Source organism: Rattus rattus, chromosome 10, assembly GCF_011064425.1.
Source record: "Rattus rattus isolate New Zealand chromosome 10, Rrattus_CSIRO_v1, whole genome shotgun sequence".
NCBI lineage: Eukaryota > Metazoa > Chordata > Mammalia > Rodentia > Muridae > Rattus > Rattus rattus.
The window spans coordinates 20,273,225-20,296,416 of NC_046163.1; the positions used below are offsets into that span (position 1 = coordinate 20,273,225).

At 36.8% G+C, this 23,192-nt stretch overlaps 1 protein-coding gene across 1 annotated transcript in view; it reads right to left on the minus strand.

Moving 5' to 3' along the window:
• Positions 1–23,192, minus strand: part of Cfh (complement factor H) — a 99,009-nt gene that overhangs the window by 67,835 nt on the left and 7,982 nt on the right. Inside the window, 6 exon segments of the mRNA XM_032915223.1 lie at positions 1,103–1,276; positions 4,823–4,993; positions 7,826–8,017; positions 10,101–10,177; positions 12,597–12,702; positions 12,998–13,183. Of these exon segments, the coding sequence (XP_032771114.1) occupies positions 1,103–1,276; positions 4,823–4,993; positions 7,826–8,017; positions 10,101–10,177; positions 12,597–12,702; positions 12,998–13,183 (906 nt within the window).

A 23,192-nucleotide genomic window follows, 5' to 3' on the forward strand; every position in this document is an offset into this window, starting at 1 on the left:
ATGAAAATGACAGAGCAACTTGACCATGAATTCAAGTCATCAAAACAAAATAAATTCTTCTTCTAAGTAATTAATTCAGTAATATTGACATCACAACAGAAAGATGAGTAGGAAGAGATCCTTGGCTGCTCGTCTGTCATACACTTTATTCCTTAGGGGATATCAGGGTTACGTATGATACACATTTACCATAGACTGTTAGATAAAAGAAAAATATACGGATGCAGATAGACAAAAATCTGAAAAGAATGGAATATTCCAGGAATTAAATATTCTTGACTCAAATAACACTGTGGTATGCATGTGTTGAGAAGTCACCGACATCTTTCAAAGCAACTCTCTCCAGATAAACATAATTTCCTTCTTCATATGCATATTGAACCCAGTATACAAGGAACAGCCATAGCAAAAACATTGTATGGTATAGGTAGGTTATGGATGGATTCTAGGCCCCCCACTGTCTCTTTGATCAGTAACTCTAAGGCAAGTTATCTTTTGTGAATCAATCTATCCACAGGCTTATCTGATAAGGAACTGAACCCTCTTGCCAAATCCTAGTGAATGTGGTATGTTGGACATATGGCCTACAGCCCAGCAAAGTCTCCTGATGACTAAGAGCCAAGACAATGTCTGACAGCACCACACTTATGCAGCCAGCAGCCAAGTTATCTTCAAATGTGGCTAACAGAAATGGAGGGATGACAAAGGTTGGCTATGAGGCAAATACTATTGAAGGATATTTACTATGATGTAAATAAATAAGTAAAATCAATTCTTACCTGACAATATTCTTACCTATTAATTTCATACAATTCTTAGAAAATGTTTAGTTAAAAAATGTACAGATGCCTATATATTTAAGTAGAAGTAAATTAAAAATTTTATTTTTCTATAATGTATTTTAAATATTACTTGCAATCTTAAATTTTAATATTAAAATATAATATCATGTTAAATTTTCTTGACTTTTAAAAGTAGAATATTTCTAAGTGTTGTACATAGATAAAAAAATTAAATATTTGCTATTACTATATTTTCATCTATGCATGCTTATTAGTCTAATTTCAGGATCACGGAGATTAAAGATATAAGTGAAGCTTACAGCTACATCTTGGAGCAGGGATCCAGCCAGTACTTGTACACTTCGAAACAGTTGATCGGGTTGCAGGATAGAAGCCATTTTTACATTCATATCTGATTTCATCATCAATTCTGTGTTTAATCCTGTGAGGTGTGTAGATACCATTTGGAATATATGGAGTCGAACATGTCATTTCTGAAAAGAAGCAGATATAAGTAATGAGAAATATTTAATCTCATTCAGATTAAGAATATAAAAACTAAATGGCAGACACCAGTTATTTGTACTGATAACCATATAATAGACATTGAAAAGAATGCATCTTCATATGCTAGGTGTATCAGTCAGACTTCTTCTCTCTCCTCCTGGTGTATGTGTGCCTCTCTGGTATTAATTCTCTCTTGATGCTGTCCCATATAGTACCTTATGATTCTAAATATGATAATAACTTCATCATACAGACCTTCAGTGCAAGAAACATGTTTCCATCCAGTTTCTATTTCTTTCATTGAAATTGCTGGCCTTGATTCTCATTTGAGCCTATTTATTAATATTCACAGGTCCTTAATTCTAAATATTTGTGAAGATTTTACACCTCTTTCTCTTTGAATTGAACATGTCCTCTGACTTATTTGGGAAAATCTACTGAACAAGGAAGAAACATAGTGTAATTTTTGACTTTCAAAATCATGAATCTAACCTTCACATACACCAAGCCATTTCTCAAATGTACATTTTATGTCTTATGTGCCTTAAATCATCTTAACTCAGATCTTCTAATTGATACCATTGCTACATTTAAAAAATTATTTTTAAGTAGCTACAGTTTCTGCACAAATAACTTTTTTGCCTTATAGTTGGTTTTTATGAGCATGTATTCTTCACTAGTGTTCTTTTTCCTTCTGTCCTTTATGGCACTCAAGATAACCTCCGTAATTAAAGTTTGGCTCTTATGCTAATAATTCTGTAGTTTTAATCAAAATCCATATAGGTAAATGAATCATGCTCATATACAGAATTTGAAGGCAATCCAGTTTTTAAAATGGCAATCTCTATCATTAACTTTCCTCCATTCATACTTTTCCATCTAAATCTAATATTTTAACTTATAAAACAAAAATATTATGATAAGAGTCTGGAGATTTATTCATCATTCTTATACTCAATCTGGCACATAATTCTTTGGTTTTAAGTGTTATTTGAATTTTTGCCTTTCCATATATAATGCTAATGTGTACACTTAGCCCTTGAAAGTATGGCAGTAACCTTTCTACTGGTATTAAATTTGTGCCACAGTATATATATATATATTTCTTTTTTTATAAATTTTATCCCTATTGAAGCCCTCTACTTTCCTTTCAGTCTCTCCACATATAGCCCCTTGCCCCATCCCCTCTACCCCTTCTCCTCTGAAAAGGGGAGGGCCCCCTGGTTACCAGCCCATTCTGGTACATCAAGTCACTGTAAGACTAGGCACATCCTCTCTCACTGAGGCCAGACAAGGCAGCCCAGTCAAGGGGGATAGGATCCACAGACAGGCAACAAAGTCAGCGACAGTCCTTGCTTCAGTTGCTGGGGTCCCTCATGAAGACAGGTAATATTCATATATAGTAGTAAAAACTTAGCTAAAGTAATATCTGACTACTGTCGTGGTTTGAATATACTTGGACCAGGGAGTGACACTATTAGGAAGTGTGTCCTTGATGGAATAGGTGTGGCCTTGTTGAAGGAAATGTATAACTGTTAGGGTGGGCTTTGCCAGTCTTCTGACTGCCTTTGGATCAAGATGTAGAACTCTCAGTACCTTCTTCAAAGCCATCCTTGCTTGGATGCTGCCAAGCTTTCCCCCTTGACGATAGTATACTGAACCTCTGAACTTGTAAGCCAGCCCTAATTAAATATTCCTTTGGTCATGGTGTCTCTTCACAGCAACAAACACCCTAAGATAACTACTCAAATCAAGTATGTCTCCTAACTTTTATGCCACTTAACAACAATTTTTGAATCAACATTAAGTGTGTTCCTTTGATCGTTTTTCTCTTCATAGCACTCTGCTTGTCATGTTTTCATAGGACCATTGTAGTTTATGCTTTTCTACTTAGGTTTTCTTAATATTGCAGCTTTACTCAGTATCTTTTTAAGGTACAGCTATAAGATATCAAACAACAACAATATGTCCAAGAATTTAAGAGGACAAGCAAACAATATGGGAAGAACTTTGTAAAACTTATTAACAAAAAGACTTTTGGAGATTACCCTAAGCTGCCAACATAAACCCCTGATAATGTCTGATTGACTATATGTAGTTAATTTTTCAAATGCATAGTGTCTTTTTCCCCTTGTACATTTTCCTAAATGTACAGTTTTCTTATTTCAAATTATTTAGTAGAGACATTTGGAATGGGATATTTCAAGTTTAGTTCTCTTACATTGGAAAGTCAATTTTACAAAATCTACTCTGTACAGGAAACAGATGCATCAAAATAAATTGTTCAGAAGATTGTGGTGTTTTTCATCATTCCTGCTTGTCATTAGAGACTGTCTACTATATACCAGAGATCCAAATGCTCTGGGAAGTTGTTTTAAACCCCCTGTTCTCATTATGATCAGGTGGAACAAAGTTTATTTATTTTTATATTATCTTATTTTAATTTTGGTGTCTTATAGAGTCTAAGATTCTTGTAAAGTCAGCTGCAGCAAATAATGTATTTCACTATATGGTGTCAGAGAGATTAAAGTGTTGTGATAATTTCCAGATAATTGTACATCAACACAAGTAAGCTATTTTTCTGCTCCAGGAAAACAAAGACAATGCATTGGCCAAACATATCAGCTGAGGTACAGAGTGATGCACTATTTTCATTAATAAGAAACTACTTTTCATATAGGAGTATAAAGTTTTCTTCAGTTAAATGAAGTCCATTGTTAGAGATTTGCATGCCTATATGAGTTAAGATGTAGGTCTCTTTATTCATATCATCAAATGCTTATTTACTATCAGATGAGAGTGCCCTCTGTCACCTATTTCCCTGAAGAAAAAGACCCCCAAGAACACAGAACTATACTTTTCATATTTGACTTTGTGTTTGAGAAATGGTCAAAATGAACTTTAATGGAGAATCTTTCATTCCCTGCTTCCTTTCTTCCCTTCCTCTATTCTCTCCCTCTACTCACACTCCTCTCCTCTCTCCTAGGGTTCAAAAGAAGCAAGGCTATGTAGCATATGTAGAAGCACATTTATGGAACCAAATATATTTCTCAGTTTGAAAACAAATCTAGGTTAAGGAAGAGATTTTAACTAGGTAAGAATCATTTCAGCTTTAGGTGAATTCAGTACAGAACAGGCATTCTGCTCTGCTCTGTTATTTGGTGTGGCATGACTATTCTATTGAATCCTAATGCTTCCATGGAAAACTGGATTCACCTGAAACTGGAATGATTGTTTGAAAAGTTCCTCTTAAGCACAAGACAATACAAAATAGCTACATCATGGGTTATAGTTTGATCCTTTAGTGGATAAATGGTCTATTTAGGAGGACACCTGGAGTTAATCTTGTGCAGAGGTTTAATGCCAAAGGACTACTGAGATACTTCTCTGACTAGGATACATAAACACCATGAAAACAGATGGTTAGACTCAATGCAATCTGCTAAACATGTATTTGTGACACCATCTTTCTTTTCCATTCACTGTTCTACTTCTTATATAATAAAAGACATAGAAAATAAGAATAATGTCACCTTCACAGGAAGGCTGAGGATTCCATCCAGAACCCGTGCAGACAGCGTCCCCTCTTTCTTTGTACACAAAACCTTGCTTACATTTATATTGGAATCTTTCATTCTCCTTGTAAACTGGTTTCAGATATATACCATCTCCATTTTCAACTCGTGGTGGCAGGCAAGTAATTTCTAAATGTAAAAGAGTAATTGTATAGTGTTTACTATAAGAGGAAATCTGCTGAGTAACATACTTTTACAATGACAGTGTTTTGTTCCCATTAGGTCAATCAGTCAAAATCAGTGACCAAACAAACATTGTTTTGGCCTGACTGCCCACTTGATCATATATCTGTCATTTCAAATTTTCATTTTTGGAAGAAATTAAAAGTATACGATTAATTATATTGAACATGATGACAAATTAAAATAAATGACAGCCAGTAACAATCTCAGACTCTTGTGAAAATAAAAATAGACACAGGGTTGTAGATTAATATTTTCATTGAATAATCTTCAAAATAATACAACTTTGGATTACTGACAGTAATTTTCAAGACAGTTTTTCAAGGAAATCCATTAGATTCACTTTTCATTTGATCTTTGAAAAGTATTGGTGCCTTCTCCATACATACAAACACACAACACACAACACACACACACACACACACACACACACACACACACACACACAAATAACAAAGCAAGCAAACCATAAAAACAAAAAGCAAAAACAAAAACGGGAGAAAAAACCTTCAAAAGTCCTAGCAACCACATTTAACACAGTTCTCTCAAATACACTACTCTAAGACTATGGCAGTAGTAACTGGTCTTTCAGAGCATTTTCTTCCATCCTTTTAATCCATTTTTCCTTCTTTATAACTAAGGAAACTTTTAAAAGATCACTTTGAAATGTTTTGTCTTTACCCAGTCAATCTGAAGAAGAGGTGAGTTATTTATGACAAGCATGTGCAGGAATTGTGCTGGCCTATGACCATACCATACTCTTACTGACCTATTACCTCTCTTCAATTGTTGAATAGCAATTTTCTTTAAGATAAAAGACTCCGTCTCAGAGAGAAGCACCTATAAAAATAGGATGAGATAAAGCAATGGTTTTCAACCTCCCTAATGCTTTGGTCCTTTAATACAGTTCCTCTTGTGTGGTGACCCCATAACCATAAAATTATTTTTGTTGCTGTTTCATAACTGTAATTTTGCAACTATTATGAATAATAATATCTGTGTTTTACAATGGTTTTAGGCAACCCATGTGAAAGGTTTGTTTGACTTCAGAGGGGGTCACAGGTTGAGAACCATTGCTCTAAAGGGAACTAAAACATCCCATCCTCTAAGGAAGCTCAGGAAGTAAACAATTCAAAAGCTTCAGGAAGTCCTTGAAATTGACCGTATTGACTAGGTCCCTCCCTTCTTCCGAATGCATACATAAACAGTAGTAACTGCTGTGAAGTACTTTTGGTTGAACTGAGCTGCACAGAAGACCCTCAGGCCCACATCTTGCTGTAGATACTTTGCTGTTTTTTTTTTTTTTTAATCTTTCTCCACATGGCCTTCTGGGGGCTGCTATGCTTGTCTTTTTTTTATTTTCACCTGAATATACCTTATGTGCACTTTAAAAATAATCTCAAGGATCAGAATTTCCTAGGTTTCATTAGCAATAGACAATTAGTTAAAGTCCAAAAGATAACAGCCATTAAACTTCAATATGTCAATATGTGCCACATTGACTATACATATTGGTATATCATTATTCTCATGATGAATCAGTGCTGTTAGAGTTGTTAGCAGCAACTAGTCAATCCTTGAGGAAAGAAATGATGTAGTTATAATCTCAAAAGCAAACTAAATTTGAAAAGAAGAAAACACTGTCTTCTTTAGTCTAAGATGGACAATACTAAGGAATGGTGAAAATAATGGAGGTGTTAGATAATATTGAAAAATAAATATAGTATAAGACCAGTGCCACATGCAGGCAATTTCAAAACTCTTGTCGGAACTCTAAGGAGACTGCTGCAAGGTAGAAGCTATATGGACTACATATCAGGTTCAGGCCGGCCATGATTACAATATGAAAGGCGAAGAAGAAGAAGAGAGGAAGAGAAGAAGAAGAAGAAGAAGAAGAAGAAGAAGAAGAAGAAGAAGAAGAAGAAGAAGAAGAAGAAGAAGAAGAAGAAGAAGAAGAAGAACAACAACAACAACAACAACAACAACAACAACAACAAGAGGAAGAGGAGGAGGAGGAAAAGGAAGAAACAGAAGTGGAGGAGGAGGAGGAGGAAAAAGAAAAGGAGGAGGAAGGGGAGGAGGAGGAAACAGAAGTGGAAGAGGAGGAAGAGGAGGAGGAAAGAAAAGAAATATTAAGTAACAATATATTATATCAGTTTGTCAAAATTCAAAGGCTTAGTGGATTCAATTAAGATACCTAAAACTGATTGTAAACATGCAATACATATGTATGTCTGTGTGTGTGTTGTATGATATATATGTATATGTATATATTTTATCCTAACAATATTAATAAAAATTAGAATGTCTTAAAAATTAAAACTTGCAGCAAATAGATTTCTAAAAAATATACTTCCTAACTATTAATTGAAAACAAAATATCATCATGATGTGTGATTGTAAACACATGCCAAGCCTTTAGCTTCCAAAAACCTTATTAAAAAAATATGCTCTGCAAGGTAGTTTTACAACACTCACCAGAGACGCTGAGGCTAGACTGAATAGCAACACCTGTGTTTACATCTTGTCCAAGTCATTAAGCCACAGTAAGCATGGACACCTTGGCTATTTCAATTAAAGAGACTACACAAGGGCATGAAATATACAGTTCTGAAAGCAAAATAAAAGGCTTCATGCAAAGAACTTCAGTTACAAGGAAACAGTCATACTTCATTAGCATCCGAGTTGTGCAATTCTATTATAATTAAAAATGTACTTTAAAAAAGAAATGTATATTTTCACTAGAATACGTGAAGCAGACACATCTGTGTATCTTACCCACACACTGTGGTTTTTCATTGCTCCAGAGGCCATTTTCTGAGCAGTGCATTTCTTTCTGTCCTTCAATCTTGAAGCCAGAGTTGCATTCAAAGCGTACTACCTGTCCAAAATAATATTCCTGGTCTGGTTCGGCTGCACCACTCACAATTCTCCCATTCTCCAGTTCTGTCACTGGCAAGCACTTCACAACTGAAAATACAGGCATCGCTTTTACTAACAGACCTTGCCAGCTTCCTCATACAACACACGTATAGGAATGAAAACACCAGCACGCAGCCTGCTCAACCTGCCGGAAAGGACTTAAAGGTTTGAGAAACATTCAGCATCACTGTTTGCACAACATCTAAGTAGCTCGGGTAGTTCGCTTATCAGCTTCTATGGGAATGGGAAAAGAAAACTATTACTTAGAGTGACAGTTTACATCTTCGTGATAGCAAGTGTCTCCTAAATGGTGAACACATGAGATTTTGGAATAGTCTAATACAAATGTATTATTTATTCTTCAAGGCAACGTGATATTGCATTCTAATAAGGTTTAAAAGCAATGAATTTTGAAGATATTTCCTCTCATAGGGGAAGAAAACTTTTTGTAATGTTTCCTTCCTTTTCACCTCATTGCTCAAAATTTTTTAAACTTGTTTTTAACTTAGAATTTCTCCGTCATGAAGAAATTTCAAGTTGCTTTTCTGAAGGAAACTTTGGATGTAATGGATATGCTAGTGAGGTTTTCTGCTCTTCTCACTCAAAGATACTTTCTCAACAGGCCATTCGGGGGCCTCAAACATCAATTGTAAGCAAGCACCATGTAAATTCTGATGCAGACGTTCCCGGGAACATCTCATTTCCTTACTTGAAAAGTCTCATTAGGAGAACTTCCTGTGCCTTGTCATTCTCCATCCCTCTCTCCTTCCACTCCACTTCTTTCTCTAATTTATTGCTTCCCATGGAAGTAGGATACAGCCTTTGGATGGACTTTTGCTATTTACATGCTTTTGCCAAACTTACAAACAAGACCTGCATTTTCTCATTCTTGCTGTTTGCTCTACCTATAAGCAGCATATGATCAAGAATTGAAAGGCAAGAGTTCTTTTGTAATTCTTGCCTCTCTCCCCCCCCCTTTTTTTCTAAAATTAAGACTATGGATAAAACCTTCACAGCATCATAATTGTGAAAGGTATTTCAATAACATTCTCTACCAGGAATGTATGGATGTGATAGCCTACACTCCTGTAACTAGCTAGATGTTGTTAGGGGTGTCATTCTTCACAAACATACCTCAAATTCAGGTCTTTTTTTATAGGCTAGTGACGGTCTTATGTATTGTTAGTGTTTGAAATGTAAAATGGAGGAAAAATGGCTTTGGTATTTCTAATATTCAGAACTTTGATCATAAAATCATATCAATCTCTATTTATATCTATTATGTTTTAGACAGTTTTAAGTTATATTGATGAGAATGTGTGTCAAGCCTAAGACCTCAAGGAATCTACAGTAGTCCTGAGAAATTCACCATTCTCTCTAGACTTAGTGTTCTCAGAATATTGATACAAATACAAAATAGTACTATAACAAAGTACTTATGTTTTATACTAGAAACTAAAAGACATAAATAAGAACTACAGAGACAAAAATGGAGAAGAGACTGAGGGAGGGAAAGGAGGCTCAGTAATCATCCCAAATTGGGATCCATCTCAAGGGGAGGCTCCAAGGCCTGACACTATTATCAACGCTATGGTGTACTTACGAACAGGAGCCTAACATGGCTGCCCTCTGAGAGGCCCAAAAAACAGCTGAAAGAGTCAGACGCAGGTGGTCGAATTAGGGAAAAACTGAAAGAAGCTAAGGAGGACAACCTCATAGGAAGACCAGACTAACCTGGACCCTCTCTAGAACTCTCAGACAAGCCACCAACCAGGCAGCATACACCAGCGAATATGAGATTCCCAACACATATGTAGCAGAGAACTGCCTGATCTGGCCTCAGTGAGAAAAAAGCACCTAATCCTGAAGAGACTTGAAGCCCCAGGGAGTGGGAAGGTCTGGTGGGGCAGGGATGAGGGGGATGAGGACATCCTCTTTAAGATGGGGGAAGGGGACTGGGATGAGGGCAGACTGGGAGGGGGATAATGACTGGACTATATATACATATATATATATATATATATATGTGAAATACTTAAGTATATACTTTAAGAATATTTTTCTACACAGCTTGGGAAATCTTATCTATTTTAGATCTTTAGGCAAACATACAAATCTGTTTTTCATTTACCTTCGCATATTGGAATATCATTGGTCCACCCATCTGCATCACATTCACGGTAATCAATTTCACCTAAGAGTTGGTACCTAAAAATGCAAGCATAATAATTTGTGTTGAGACATCATGTGTTTTTGTGTAGTTTGAAGCTCTATGAAGTCTTGGATATCCTCCAGTAAGAGATTTTGAAGGGAAAAAATATTTCTCATTCTTTTATTATTTTCATCTCTGTCTTAAATCTTTATGGAAATAAAATACTTCAATAGAATATGTTAGTTTTGGATATTGGACTTAAGGGTTTCCTTGATGCTTGCTGTAGAGGAGACAGAATAATTTCTTTTCCAGTAGAAAAGAAATGAAGCTCCTGGTAAAGACTTTCTATTCACTGCAGAGATCCATCCATCACACTAAGTTCCTTCAGACAATCTAGAAAATTCTACACAAAACCTTACTGGACTTCTGTTCATGGAGGGAGGGGAAAGGAGAAAAAAAATGGTTGTCCATATGGAGGAAAATCAGTTTGCAGTGTCATCTCAAAATCATTCACGATGATTTTGGACAATAACATTATTGTTCCTAAGGAGTCATTCTACTACAAAGTACATAAAAACCTATATTTATTTTTATTTATATTTATTTATTTTTAGCAGAGAAAATTTAGTCAAAAGCACAGGACTAAAAAGGATGAGTAAAAAAAATAGGGTTGAAATAAGCCTCTCCTATCCTTACCTTTCACTTCTGGGTTTAAAAAAAGCAATTATTTCCCAAGATAGATAGAACATTCATCAACAGAAATTTGAATGAATATGAACTGCTTTTTACCTATTTTTATCCTACGTGGTATGAGGACTTTACGCGATAATTGTCAGTAGTTTGATTGATTTGAGATTGGTGATTCAGAATAGATGGGTTCTATCAGTGTTTACACTTGATAAATACAAGGTGGCAACAGTGACTTGAAGAAAGCCAGAGTCAGAGGTAAATAAATGAAGTGGAAACTTCTAGTCAGTTTGGAAAGTAAGTTATGTCAAATGATGCTTTGCTGGGGCACACACATGAAAGGACTCTAGACGAAAGAGTATAATTATGATCACACAGACAGTGGGAGATGAGTACTGAGCATTGATTTTGTTTACTCTGCCTCACTATTCTTCACTATGCTGCCACTGAGAAGCTTCTCCAAGAAATTCTCCTGAGGTTCCTCTGGCAATTTGCAGATTCCACAGTATTACGTCAGGATGGTTGGTAAGCCTCGTGGTTCCTTCAGCTTTGGATAGCTGCTGGTTTGGGTCTGGTGTTGACCTGCCAAAAGGACTAGTCTGTAGCTTCCAATTTGTGTGTGCTGTCTGCTTGCCTACAGAAGTCACAACTGCTGAGTCGTATTTGGTGTTTTCTATAGGACTAGAAATGAGCGAGTTTCTACGGCCTAGGATGAGCTAATTCAAAGGTGAAGAATGGAACAACCTGAAAAATCCAGGCCAAAGCAATCTTTGTTGGCTTTAAATAATAAGGTCAGCAGTGACCTTGAAACTTGTAGTTTGAAAAGTCTCCTACACGTTGTGAAACAAGGAGAAGTTAAATTTAAAAAAAATGAGCGTCTAGTGGGTATTTGTGGTCATCTGGGATCATTTTGAAATGCTGCAAGGGTGGGTCATATTTATTTCTCCTGCTAATCCTATGATGCTCATAAGCACTTTTCTGCTTTTGTAAGAGAGGGGATCAGAGTAAGATGTTACAAACATTGAGCATTTGAGCATAGGGATATTTTGGAGCTAATTCTAAAACTTGAATAGAATAAACCATTATAGTTCATTGTCTCAAATTAGGAAATAAAAGGCAACTAAAAAGATTCCATTCAAAGTGTTTACTTTTCTTTATAATTATTTGGAATAATGTTATAACTCTAACTTTCTTATATGATAGGAAATGAAGAACTGTGGAGTGAATGACGAACCAGTGGCTGTGCAGAGAGGGAAGTCAATGATTCTGAAAAATTAGCCTTTCGCACCTATGGAATAAGAGTAATTTGCATACGACTTTAAAAATAGCCTTCAAGAGAAAGAATTTTTCACACATAAAAGTTTTGCTTTCTTTGAATACTATAAAATCTCTTTAAGAGGGTTACCATATAATGTAGTTGTTTTCACAATTCTCATTGTCCCTAATATAAAAAACAAAAAACAAAAACAAAAAAACTATCTCATCTCATACGATATTGTACAATAGTGGAATGTAGTAAGGACTTGTGAGTTGAATGCTTAATTTTTGTGTATTAAGTGTATAGCAACTTAATACACCCTTATTTCAACACTATGTCAGAACAGCCATAAATTGCTTATTTTCCAGTGTTATGGAGATCACATGATATCCAATTAAAAGCATTCATGACATAGTTTTATTTCTGTATTACATTTTAGATGTTAATAGAAAATTTATTCTTGCTAAAGTACAAATTTGTAGAGTTCCTACATGGTTTCAAGGTTAAGCCTTTTAATATTAACAACATACCCTTCATCACATGTATAAACAACCTTTGCACCAAATTCAAATTCAGATCCAACTGCCAGCCTAAAGGACCCAAAGGGTGTGTCTCCGGGATGCCCACATGGCCTTTCTAAAATAAAAAGAAGATAATATTAGTGTATGGTCCATGAAATACACTTATGTAGAAGTCAGGAAAGCACATTTGGATATCATTGAATAGAAGAGAAACTGAAAATATAAAAACATGTTTTATAATTGATGGTAACTTCACGCTTCCATTTTTAGTTGTTTTTTTTTTTAGGACAAGTACATTTTAAAATGATTACACTTTAGTTACAGTAGTAATATAATTTATATTGCTACAATGTAAGCGATTTAGTACAAAGCTGAAATTTTCTTAAGTTTCTCAAACATGAAGTACTTACTTCGACATATCCTTGATGGGTTAGAAGGCACCCATTCTCCATTCTTGCATACTTTTACAATAGTACCAAGTGTTCGGTATCCAGGGCGGCATTTGTAGGTTGCCTGAGTGCCTTCTGAATATAGTTGTTCAGACCACGAACCTGAGAGAATTTCTGAATTTTCTCTTGGAGGAGGACCTTTACAATCTACAAGTAATAAAAACATACCAGTATTTGAAATACCTATTCAAAAACAATATGCATGTTGTTTTTCTTTGAATCATACCAATTACAGGTCCATCCAGCTATTTATGTGCACGACTTTATGAAAATTTACTATGCAATATTCTAAGTTGTAAAGAACAAACAAAAAAAATCAAACAAACAAAACTATGGATAAAATAAACTATTCTCAAAATATTTCCTAGTAGCAAATCTAAGCAGTATTTTCTAAACTCATACCATGCATTATAGAATAATTTCTACTTATAAAAATAAAGCAAGTAAGGTTATAAAATAACTCATTCACCAGATATAATTGTAATCTTGACTGTTGAATAAGCTCACCCTTTCCAGTTCTTTTGAAACTCTGGCTTGGCTGACTCAACTCAACTGTTCTGGTCCAAACTTCTTTCCAACATAACTGATTCAAACGTCTCTTGAGTTATCACTGAATTATTCTGCTTGATCTCAAACAAACTCTGACAATATTTTCTAATCTTTTGGCTCCTTCTCATTCTCTGGCTCATTCTGCCTTAACCTACAACCTGTCTCTGCTCCAGTACTTTTCTTCTCCTCCTCTCTTCTCTTCTCTTCTCCTCTCCTCTCCTCTCCTCTCCTCTCCTCTCCTCTCCTCTCCTCTCCTCTCTCCTCTCCCTCTCCTCCTCGTCCTCTCCTCCTCCTCCTCTCTCTCTCTCTCTCTCTCTCTCTCTCTCTCCATCCCTGCTGCACTGTTAAGTCATCCCTTTTTCCTGTCTGTTCTCATGAGAGTTAAGCATATCCTATTACTAACTCATTCTGTCTAATCTTTCTCTGATTCATCACTTTGCCCCTCAATTTGACATTACATCCACACATGGTTGCTTCTTTTTAACAACTAGCTTTACTTTCATGGCTTGGGATTAAAGGTGTGTACTAAGGGCATATCTATATTTCCACCCAGAGGGATTAAAGGTGTGGCATTCTAGATAGATAAGGTCTTTGTATGTGATCCCTTGCTAAAGCAGCCATATTGCTGAATTAAAATTGGTCTATATAAGTTAACATGAAACTATAATTTATAATTATAATTTAGATGGGATGGGCCTGTACTATTCATATCTGAGGTCTATGTGTTAGTTCTGTATGTGAATTGATGGTCCCGGGTTATGTGAATTCGAGAATGGCAGCGATGGTAGAAATAAGACATGTATATTGGAGGTGTGTCTAACCTGAAACATTCTGAATCATGCAGAATCTGAGTCTAGTTGTCTTACTGGAATTACCTGATTCCTAAGTGAAGCCTGGATGTTCCTATAGTCTCACAGAAGTCACAGCAAGATTAATAGTCTCCCTTAAAATACAGAACTGGTGACTTCATCAACACATTAGAATATTTGAGTCTTTTAGTGTCTAATATAAAACATGTCTCAAGATAACAGGAAAGAAGACAGATTTATTGTAGCCTATTAGAAAGGAGAGATTTGTGCTTAAACACACGTACACGAGCTCATACATAAGGAGGTCTTTGCTTTGAAATATTTGAGACCAGAAGTGAGCTAATGCAAGCTAAAATTGCATCCCAGATACAATTTAATTAAATTAATGATAGAAGTAAGAAAGATAAATGTTCTTCTTTTTTTTAAGGTTCAAGAATAGACCTTTATTTTTCCTCCCATGGTTTCCAAGCATTTTTTTTCATCTTTATTAACTTGGGTATTTCTTATTTACATTTAGATTGTTATTCCCTTTCCCAGTTTCCGGGCCAACATCCCCCTAACTCCTCCCCCTCCCCTTCTCTATGGGTGTTCCCCTCCCTATCCTCCCCCCCATTACTGCTCTCCCCCCAACCATCCAGTTCACTGGGGGTTCAGTCTTGGGATAAATGTTCTTCTTAGTATGAGTGCATAACATAAACTTTATTCACTATATTTTCTATAAAATATAGGAACTATTATGAAAATTAAAATACAAAGAGGATATTCCAAGCCATAAGACAAAGCGTGGCACAGAGACTGAAGGAAAGACATCCAGAGATTGCCCCAACTGGGGATCCATCCATATGCAGACACCAAACCCAGACAATATTGATGAAGCCAAGAAGTGCATGCTGAAAGGAGCCTGATATAACTGTCTCCTGAGAGGCTCTGCCAGAGCTTGTCCAGTACAGATGCCAATGCTTGCAACCAACCATCAGACTGAGCATGGTGCAACCCCATAGAAAACAACAATATCAACTAACCACATCTCCCAGAGCTCCCAAGGCATAAACCACCAATCAAAGAGTACACATGGAGGGACCCATGGTTCCAGCTGCATATGTAGGAGAGGATGGGCCTTATTTGGCATCAGTGGGAGGGGAGACCCCTGGTCCTGTGAAGATTCAATACCCCAGTGTAGGGGAATGCTAAGGTGGTGAGGCAGGAGTGGGTTTGTGGGTGGGAGAGCACCCTCATAGAAGCAGGAGGAAGGGGAATGGGATAGGGGTTTGCAGAGGGAAACTGGGAAAAGGGATGACATTTGAAATGTAAATAAGTAAAATAACAATACAAAATTAAAAAATAAAATACAAAAAGGAAAATAGACATGAAGAGTAAACAAGCAATAAAATCAACACTGATCTAGATACTAGTTAGCAAAAATATATTTTAAATAACTAAGTCAATCATCTTTAATGAACTTTAAGAAAAAGACAAAAATAATTTAAAAAGTTCAAAATAAAAATGGCTCTAAATTATGTTATGTTAATGTTATGAATTAATATCACAAATAATATTGTGATATTGTTTGATCTGCAGTCATCTGAAATCAGAAAGAAATGTACTCCACTTGAAGAAAATTGAGATAGAAATGTTCAAATAGGGTAGAAAGAGAACTATCTGCAGAAGCCAACTTTTGTGCAGAAGCAAAAGATACAGGCTACATCTATCTGAAGGTTCAAAGGTAGATGAGAGAACTAACAGAAATGACACCTGAACATTTAAAGTTTTCCAAATGTGACTAAAGTTATCAACTTAAAATCAGAATGAGTGCATAAAATTCCTAGTATCTATTTATAAAAACAATGATAACAAAAAGCCAAACAACTTTCTCAGGCTCTACAAAAAGCCATCCTTAGCATGAAGAATGAGAACAAGCCGTTTTTAAAACAGGAGAGTTCTTATAAAGTTTGTTTGACTTTTACTTTATCTAATTTTGTTTTATTATTATTTGTCTTTAGATGCCTGCTTGTATACAAATGAGAGAAAGAAATGGTATAGATTTGGGTGGGTTGGGAAGAGGGATCTGGGAGGAGTTGGAGAAGGGGAAACCATAAACAAAATGTATTATATTTTAACAAAATTTATTTTCAATGAAGGAAATGAGATAAAAATCATTGAGAAACTTTTAAAAATGTTTAATATCATTAGCCATTTGGGAAATAAAAGTTAAAACTACTCTGTGATTTCATCTTCTCCCAGTCTGAATAAGATTAAATAAACTAATGACAATAGGTATCAGTGTGGAATGTGAGGAAACTTTTTCATAGCTGATGGGAGTGCATACTGCTGCAGCCATTATGAAAATCAGAGTAAAGTTTCTCCTAAAAGCTAGCAACAGGTCTACCATAGAATATAACTACACTACTCTTTTAAACATACTCCCAAAGAACTGCATACCCTACTACAGAGATATCTGTTCATCCATGATCGTTGTTGCTCTACCAACAATATCCAGGAAGTAGAAACAGCCAGGATGTCTATCAGCTGAAGAATGGATAACAAAAATATGGTCTGTTTACACAGTGGGGAAAAGTAGGAAATTCGCAGGTGGAGTGGGAAACAAATCATGTGGAATGAGGTATCCCAGACTCCAAACGGAGAGTTTGCATATTTTCTTTCACTGTGGATGTTAGATGAGAACTTTCAGATTTCTGTGTTTAATTTGGAATAGGACACTTTCTCAAATGAAGTAGAAAATTTAACAATTATAAAGGTACACTAAAGTTCTTTAGGCTAAAGGAAACTGATCCTCAAGATAAGGGAAGTTTAAAGAATGAATCAGCTGAAGTGAATAAGATGATCATTGAAAATGTGAGTATTTTGTACCTGGAATATGTGCCACACTCCCCATATAAGGAAATGAGGGAACTGGAGAGATGGCTCAGTGGTTAAGAGCACTGACTGTTCTTCCAGAGGTCCTGAGTTCAATTCCCAGAAACCACATGGTGGCTCACAACCATCTGTAAAGAGATCTGATGCCCTCTTCTGGTGTGTCTGAAGACAGTGACAGTGTACTTATGTATAATAAATAAATAAATAAATAAATAAATAAATAAATAAATAAATAAATAAATAAATGTGACAGGTCATGTAAGGCAGAACAGAATTCTCCGTGCTAATAAGGTACCTAGAGGACCGGAGGGCTTAGCTAATAAGTTTTCCTCCCCAGACATTCCAGACGTTGAAAGGTATTTAATCTTAGGTCAGAACCTGAGAAGTGGGTATGCATCCATTTTCCATAATGAACAGCCAATAAACAATATGGGTAAACACGGACTGTCTCCTTCATCTTCCACCACTGTGGGGAATGCAATGAAGGTGGTCTTTCCAGGTAACTAGCTCTACAGGGCAGCAGCTAAGTCTCCTGTAGCAGGCTTCTCAGCACTCCCAACCACAACTGCTAAGAAGCCTGCCTCTTCTAAGCTAAGGACAATCCCTGCCGGTCCAGAGCTGCCCTCTCCTCAAGCCCTGAGCTAGATGCTGTCCCCAACCTGGGGCACTGCCTTCTTGCAGGCCCCGCAGGCCTGGGGACCGCCAAACCAGCTCTGGCTCTCCCACATCTCAGACTGTGCGTTCTCACCCTCAGAGCAGTGTCTCTGTGCTTCCTGACCAGCGCAAAGTGGTGTAGGGTGACAGTGGCCCCGCGCTGAGGTGCTGGTGTACAAATCACATAGGCATACACAGGAGGTGAAACAATTAAGAGCACATATGTACCTATAACTATGAAAATAATTCATTCCATATGCAAGAGAGCAACAGAGATCTTCTGAGGTGCTGGAAATTCTATGTTTTGTGGTATGGATGAATAATAATTAGTAATATACTATGTTCATAATTAATTCAATGGTACGTGTCACATATTTTAAATACATAAAGTTAACAAAATGTATTCTATTCCCTTTACTTTTCAATATGTTTACTAAGGATAGTATATAATATATACATATATATGTATATATATGTGTGTGTATATATGTATGTAAAAAGGGAAGCAAGCATCACCCAGAACACAATGTTATACATTTTAAATATATAAAGTTAATAAAATTAGCATTTGTTCTATTCCTTTTACTTTTCAATATATTAAAAGTAATATACAATATATGCATATATGCATATAATATACATTTATATGTTATGTACATAATGGGAAGCAAGTACCGGTTGAGACATGGTAGCTGTGAGTCGACCTAAAGCTACCCAGCACGACTATTATGAACACATAAGTGAACTAGGCACACATGGAGAGGTGAAGCAGAACTAGAGGCAAGTGTGAGATGGGGCTAAGCTCAACATGCTGTCATTGCCCAGTAGAGTTGGCATAACTTATCATCTTGGATCATACGTAGCCCATACTCTCCACCCCCTGTCCCTCAACATGCCACACAGTTTCAAGATGCCCCAAATTACGGGCAATGATGCAGGCCCAAGACAAGGAAAGGTTCACTTTCTGGAATGAACCTCCTTGAAGGGCCATCATGGTGTCTGTGGTCTATGCTGTTGCACCAGGCCCAAAAGAAACCTGAGATCCATGTGGACGTATGAGATCTATATTGCTGCGTGATACCTTAGTGATGTCGTCTGGCTTTGATGCCTCGGGGTCGGGAGATGGGGGGCATGCTGATGTGGCATAAGACCATGTGGAGGCTCGTGGTCCATGCATTCACCCCCTGAGGGCCATTAGTTGGTCAGTGGTCCTGATATGGCCATGGACCACGTTGATGTCTGCTGTGCCTGAAGCCATGCTATCTGTGTCCATGGGTCTGGGAGAACTGGCCCTGTCCTTCACTGGCCCACAGCACTGCAGTACAGGCAGGGGCATGTGCTTGGGATTGCTAGCTTTATCCTGCTCCAACTACTACATGGCTTGCCTCAGCTCCTGGCTTCTGGCACCCACGGACGCAGGCAGAGGAAAAAAAAACCTCTCTTGCGGGGCTGGCCACTAGGAATTTGACCGTGATTCAGTGAATACATGGACCACACAAAATGGACTTGCCTTGGCTAGTCCTTTCCCTTTTCCCTTCCCTTCCCTTTTACCTTCCCTCTCTCTTCCCTTCCCTCTCTCTTCCTTCCCTCTCTCTTCCCTTCCTTCCTCCCTCCTCTCTCTCTCTCTCTCTCTCTCTCTCTCTCTCTCTCTCCTCTCTCTCTCTCTCAGGGTTGTGGGCGAGGGAGCTCACAGGTAAGGGGGCAAATGTGAGAAGAGGAGATGAGTGCAATTGTAGATATGTATGATATGAGATTCCCAAATAATTAAAAGAATAGGGAGAAAATGTTTGTGGGGAGTTTGTGTTTCTTGGTTGTATTTCTTTTATTTTCATTGTCTTCTTTTTGTTATGTAAACACATGGAGATTCAAATATCTACTAACTTTTTCAAGATTTCTGAAAGTGGCAGAAGCAGAAGATAAGTGTGCACACAACAGGGCTCGTGTTTTTGAACTGGACTTAAGTTTGGGGCTCGCGTTTTTCAACTAGTACTTAAGTTTGGGCATAGGAAGTAAATTGGAGATCCTGTGCTGCGTTCTTAAGTTTTATCAGAGAAGAATTTCCCTTAACATTTTTTTTTACAGAAAATTCAAAATGTGTTGGAAAGTTTGATTTTACAGTAAAAACCAATGAAGCTAACAACACGCAGGTCCAACAATGACCATTTTACTACACTAGTTGTGCACCTATCCTTCCGTGTATCCTTCCCTTTGCCTATTTATTGTTTTTGAGACAAAATCTTTGTAGACCAGCTTGGTCTCCATCTCATAGTCCTCCTGCCTTAATCTCCCAGGCGCTGGAATTGTGACCATGGAACATTAGTGCTAAGGCATAGAGTCACATTTAATATTGCCTGCTGCTTAATTTTGTAATAAATACCCTGATATTTAAATGGTTGTTAGTAAAACCCAGCGTGCTGCTTCTTAGATGGCAGGTTCTAGGCTCATTATTTATTATATTTCTAAAAATCCTGTTCAAATTGCCCATGTCTTTTACTTCTTGATTTTATGACAATTCGCTCTTCTTTACTAACCTTTTCTACGCTTTTAAAAAGCAATGGATCACCCTACTGCGTATATTTCACCTGGAACTTCCATCTATAAGATGGTACACAGCATATGAAATGAAAGGACTGCTATGTTTTATAGAAGAATAAAGCAATTGTTTAGGCTGTCGGGTTTCCTTTGAGTCTTTCGCTAGTTTTTTGAGCTTTAGTTTGATCATCATTTCAGCAGTTAAACTTCCCCACACTAGGTGGCGCTAATACCCCACCACTGTCACCGCCAAAACCAGGTTCTTCGAAAAAAAAAAAAAATTGTTGCTCTTGGGAAAATAAACAATCCCCCTGTTTTCAGTTGCTGTTTGTCTTTGTTTAGAATCTCAACATAATGTGTATCCATAACTCGTGTTCTAGCTTAAATAGTTAAAGCAATCATTCACTGTATTTCGACAGTAACAGTTAAGTGTATCTTGAGGGTGGAAAACATTTTTTCACGTTCCACTGAAAGTGAGTCGTCCGGACGTTCTAACTAGAAAGGAACAAGTTCTGCTCATTCATGTACTCCATCTGTCAACCTAAATGTACACCAAACACCAAACACATTTGCTTGAAATAAATGAGAAGTTGTTAATGAAAGCAGGGCAGGTGGTTCTTACATAGGGAGTAGAGAAGTGCTTTCGAAAGGATGAACACATTTTCAGACGGGTGATTCAACTTAAAATTTTTTTTCTTTTTTCTTTTTTTCGGAGCTGGGGACCGAACCCAGGGCCTTGCGCTTGCTAGGCAAGCGCTCTACCACTGAACTAAATCTCCAACCCCAACTTAAAACTTTTAAGACACAGGGAAGTTGACAGCTTCTATGTCCAGGTGAACGAGTAAACTCACTTTTCTTGTACCTAAATATTTACTCAGATTCCAACAAATGAAACCTGGTCCAATCCTAATTAATAGTTGATTTTGCTTTTTAAGAATTTTCTTTGTTAATTTCCTATTTACTTAGATGCAAATGCCACTCTTGAATGTTTTCCAGAAACAGAATGACTGTGTAGGTTTGATTATCTGAAAACAAGAGTTTTACTTAAACTGGAGGGAGATAACTATAATTGATGGAACTTTAAAGCAAATATTTGCTGTTTTAATAATCATGATTACCAGTTTTTCATATACAAATTTTAAAGAATTAGGACTAACAAACCAAGTACAATTCCTTTTCCCAATGCCAATATGTCTCAGAATTGTTCTTTGAAATGTTCTTGCTGCAATGCTGTAAGTCTTAATGAACTTTTATATTTTGTAAAACATCAGTTGTACCCACACTTTTGAAAGACTAAAGATGGAGAGGTCATCTTTTTTTCTCTTCCTATAGCTTCTACAAGGATTTTGGAAAAAGAATGAGAGGTATCATTTTAAAAATATATTTATTAGCAGATGGTGGAGTATACACATTACTCAGAAAGAAGTAAAAGAATAAAGTGGGAAGAACAAGAATGATAGTTTCATTAAATTTCTCATCTGCTTTCTTATTGATATAAATAAGTATTAAGTTTATGCATGTATATGATCCAAAGAGTATTTTGTTTATTAAAAATATTTAGATTAATTTATAAATAGTGCAAGAATATTTAGGTTGAATTTTTTTTTAACAAAGTAAATATCAATTGCAATAAAGTACTTTAAAAACAAACTACAAAAATTTAAGTTTTGGTTATATTTAATGAACATTGGAAAATAAATTTCTATTTCTAAAACATACAGAAATAATTATAAATTTTCTTTATAAAACTAATAACCTCGAGAATCACCTAGATCATAATAGGCAGGTATATGGCTAAACCTGGATGAAATCGACCAGAGTAGTTGGCATTTTTGCCTCCTGAGGACTCAGCTTGAAGTCGATTTCTGAAAGGGGCAGCACTTACACAAGAGTCTCCTAACGCCAAGAAGGGTCCAGGCTCAATACTGTCTTTTTAAAATAAACTGTTAGCATACGTTGAATGGTTTCATTAGGCTTGAACGGCTGCCTCACAAAGCAGTTTAGACAGAAGATGGAGTAATTAAGGCTGAATGTTTTAACAGCTCCAGTACTAGAGTGTATGAGAGGTACCAGTGGGATGCCGAGGATAAGGATTAGAACAAGGGAAAACAATTCATAGGTAAATGGATGGAACTAGAAAATATCATCCTGAGTGAGGTAATCCAATCTCACACACACACACACACACACACACACACACACACACACACACACACACACACACACAAACACATGGTATGCACTCACTGAAAAGTGAATATTAACCCAAAAGCCCAGCTTACCCAAAATACAATCCATAGACCACCATGAAACTCAAGAAAGACGACCAAAATGCGGATGCTTCAGTTCTTCTTAAAAGGGGGAACAAAAACATTCATAGGAGGAGATAGGGAGACAAAATTTGGAGCAAAGTCTGAAGAAATGGCCATTCAGAACCTGTCCCAACTGGGGATCCAGCCCATATACATATAGACACCAAACTCGACAATATTGCTGATGTCAAGAAGTGCATGCTGACAGGAGCCTGATATAGCTGTCTCCTGAGAGGCTCTGCCAGAGCATGACAAACACAGAGGTGGATGCTCACAGCCAACCATTGGACTGAGAATGGGGCCCCCATTGGAGGAGTGAGAGAAAGGATTCAAGGAGCTGAAGGGGTTTGTAACCCCATAAAAACAACAATACCAACCAACCAGAGCTCCCAGGGAATAAACCACCATCCAAAGAGTATACACAGA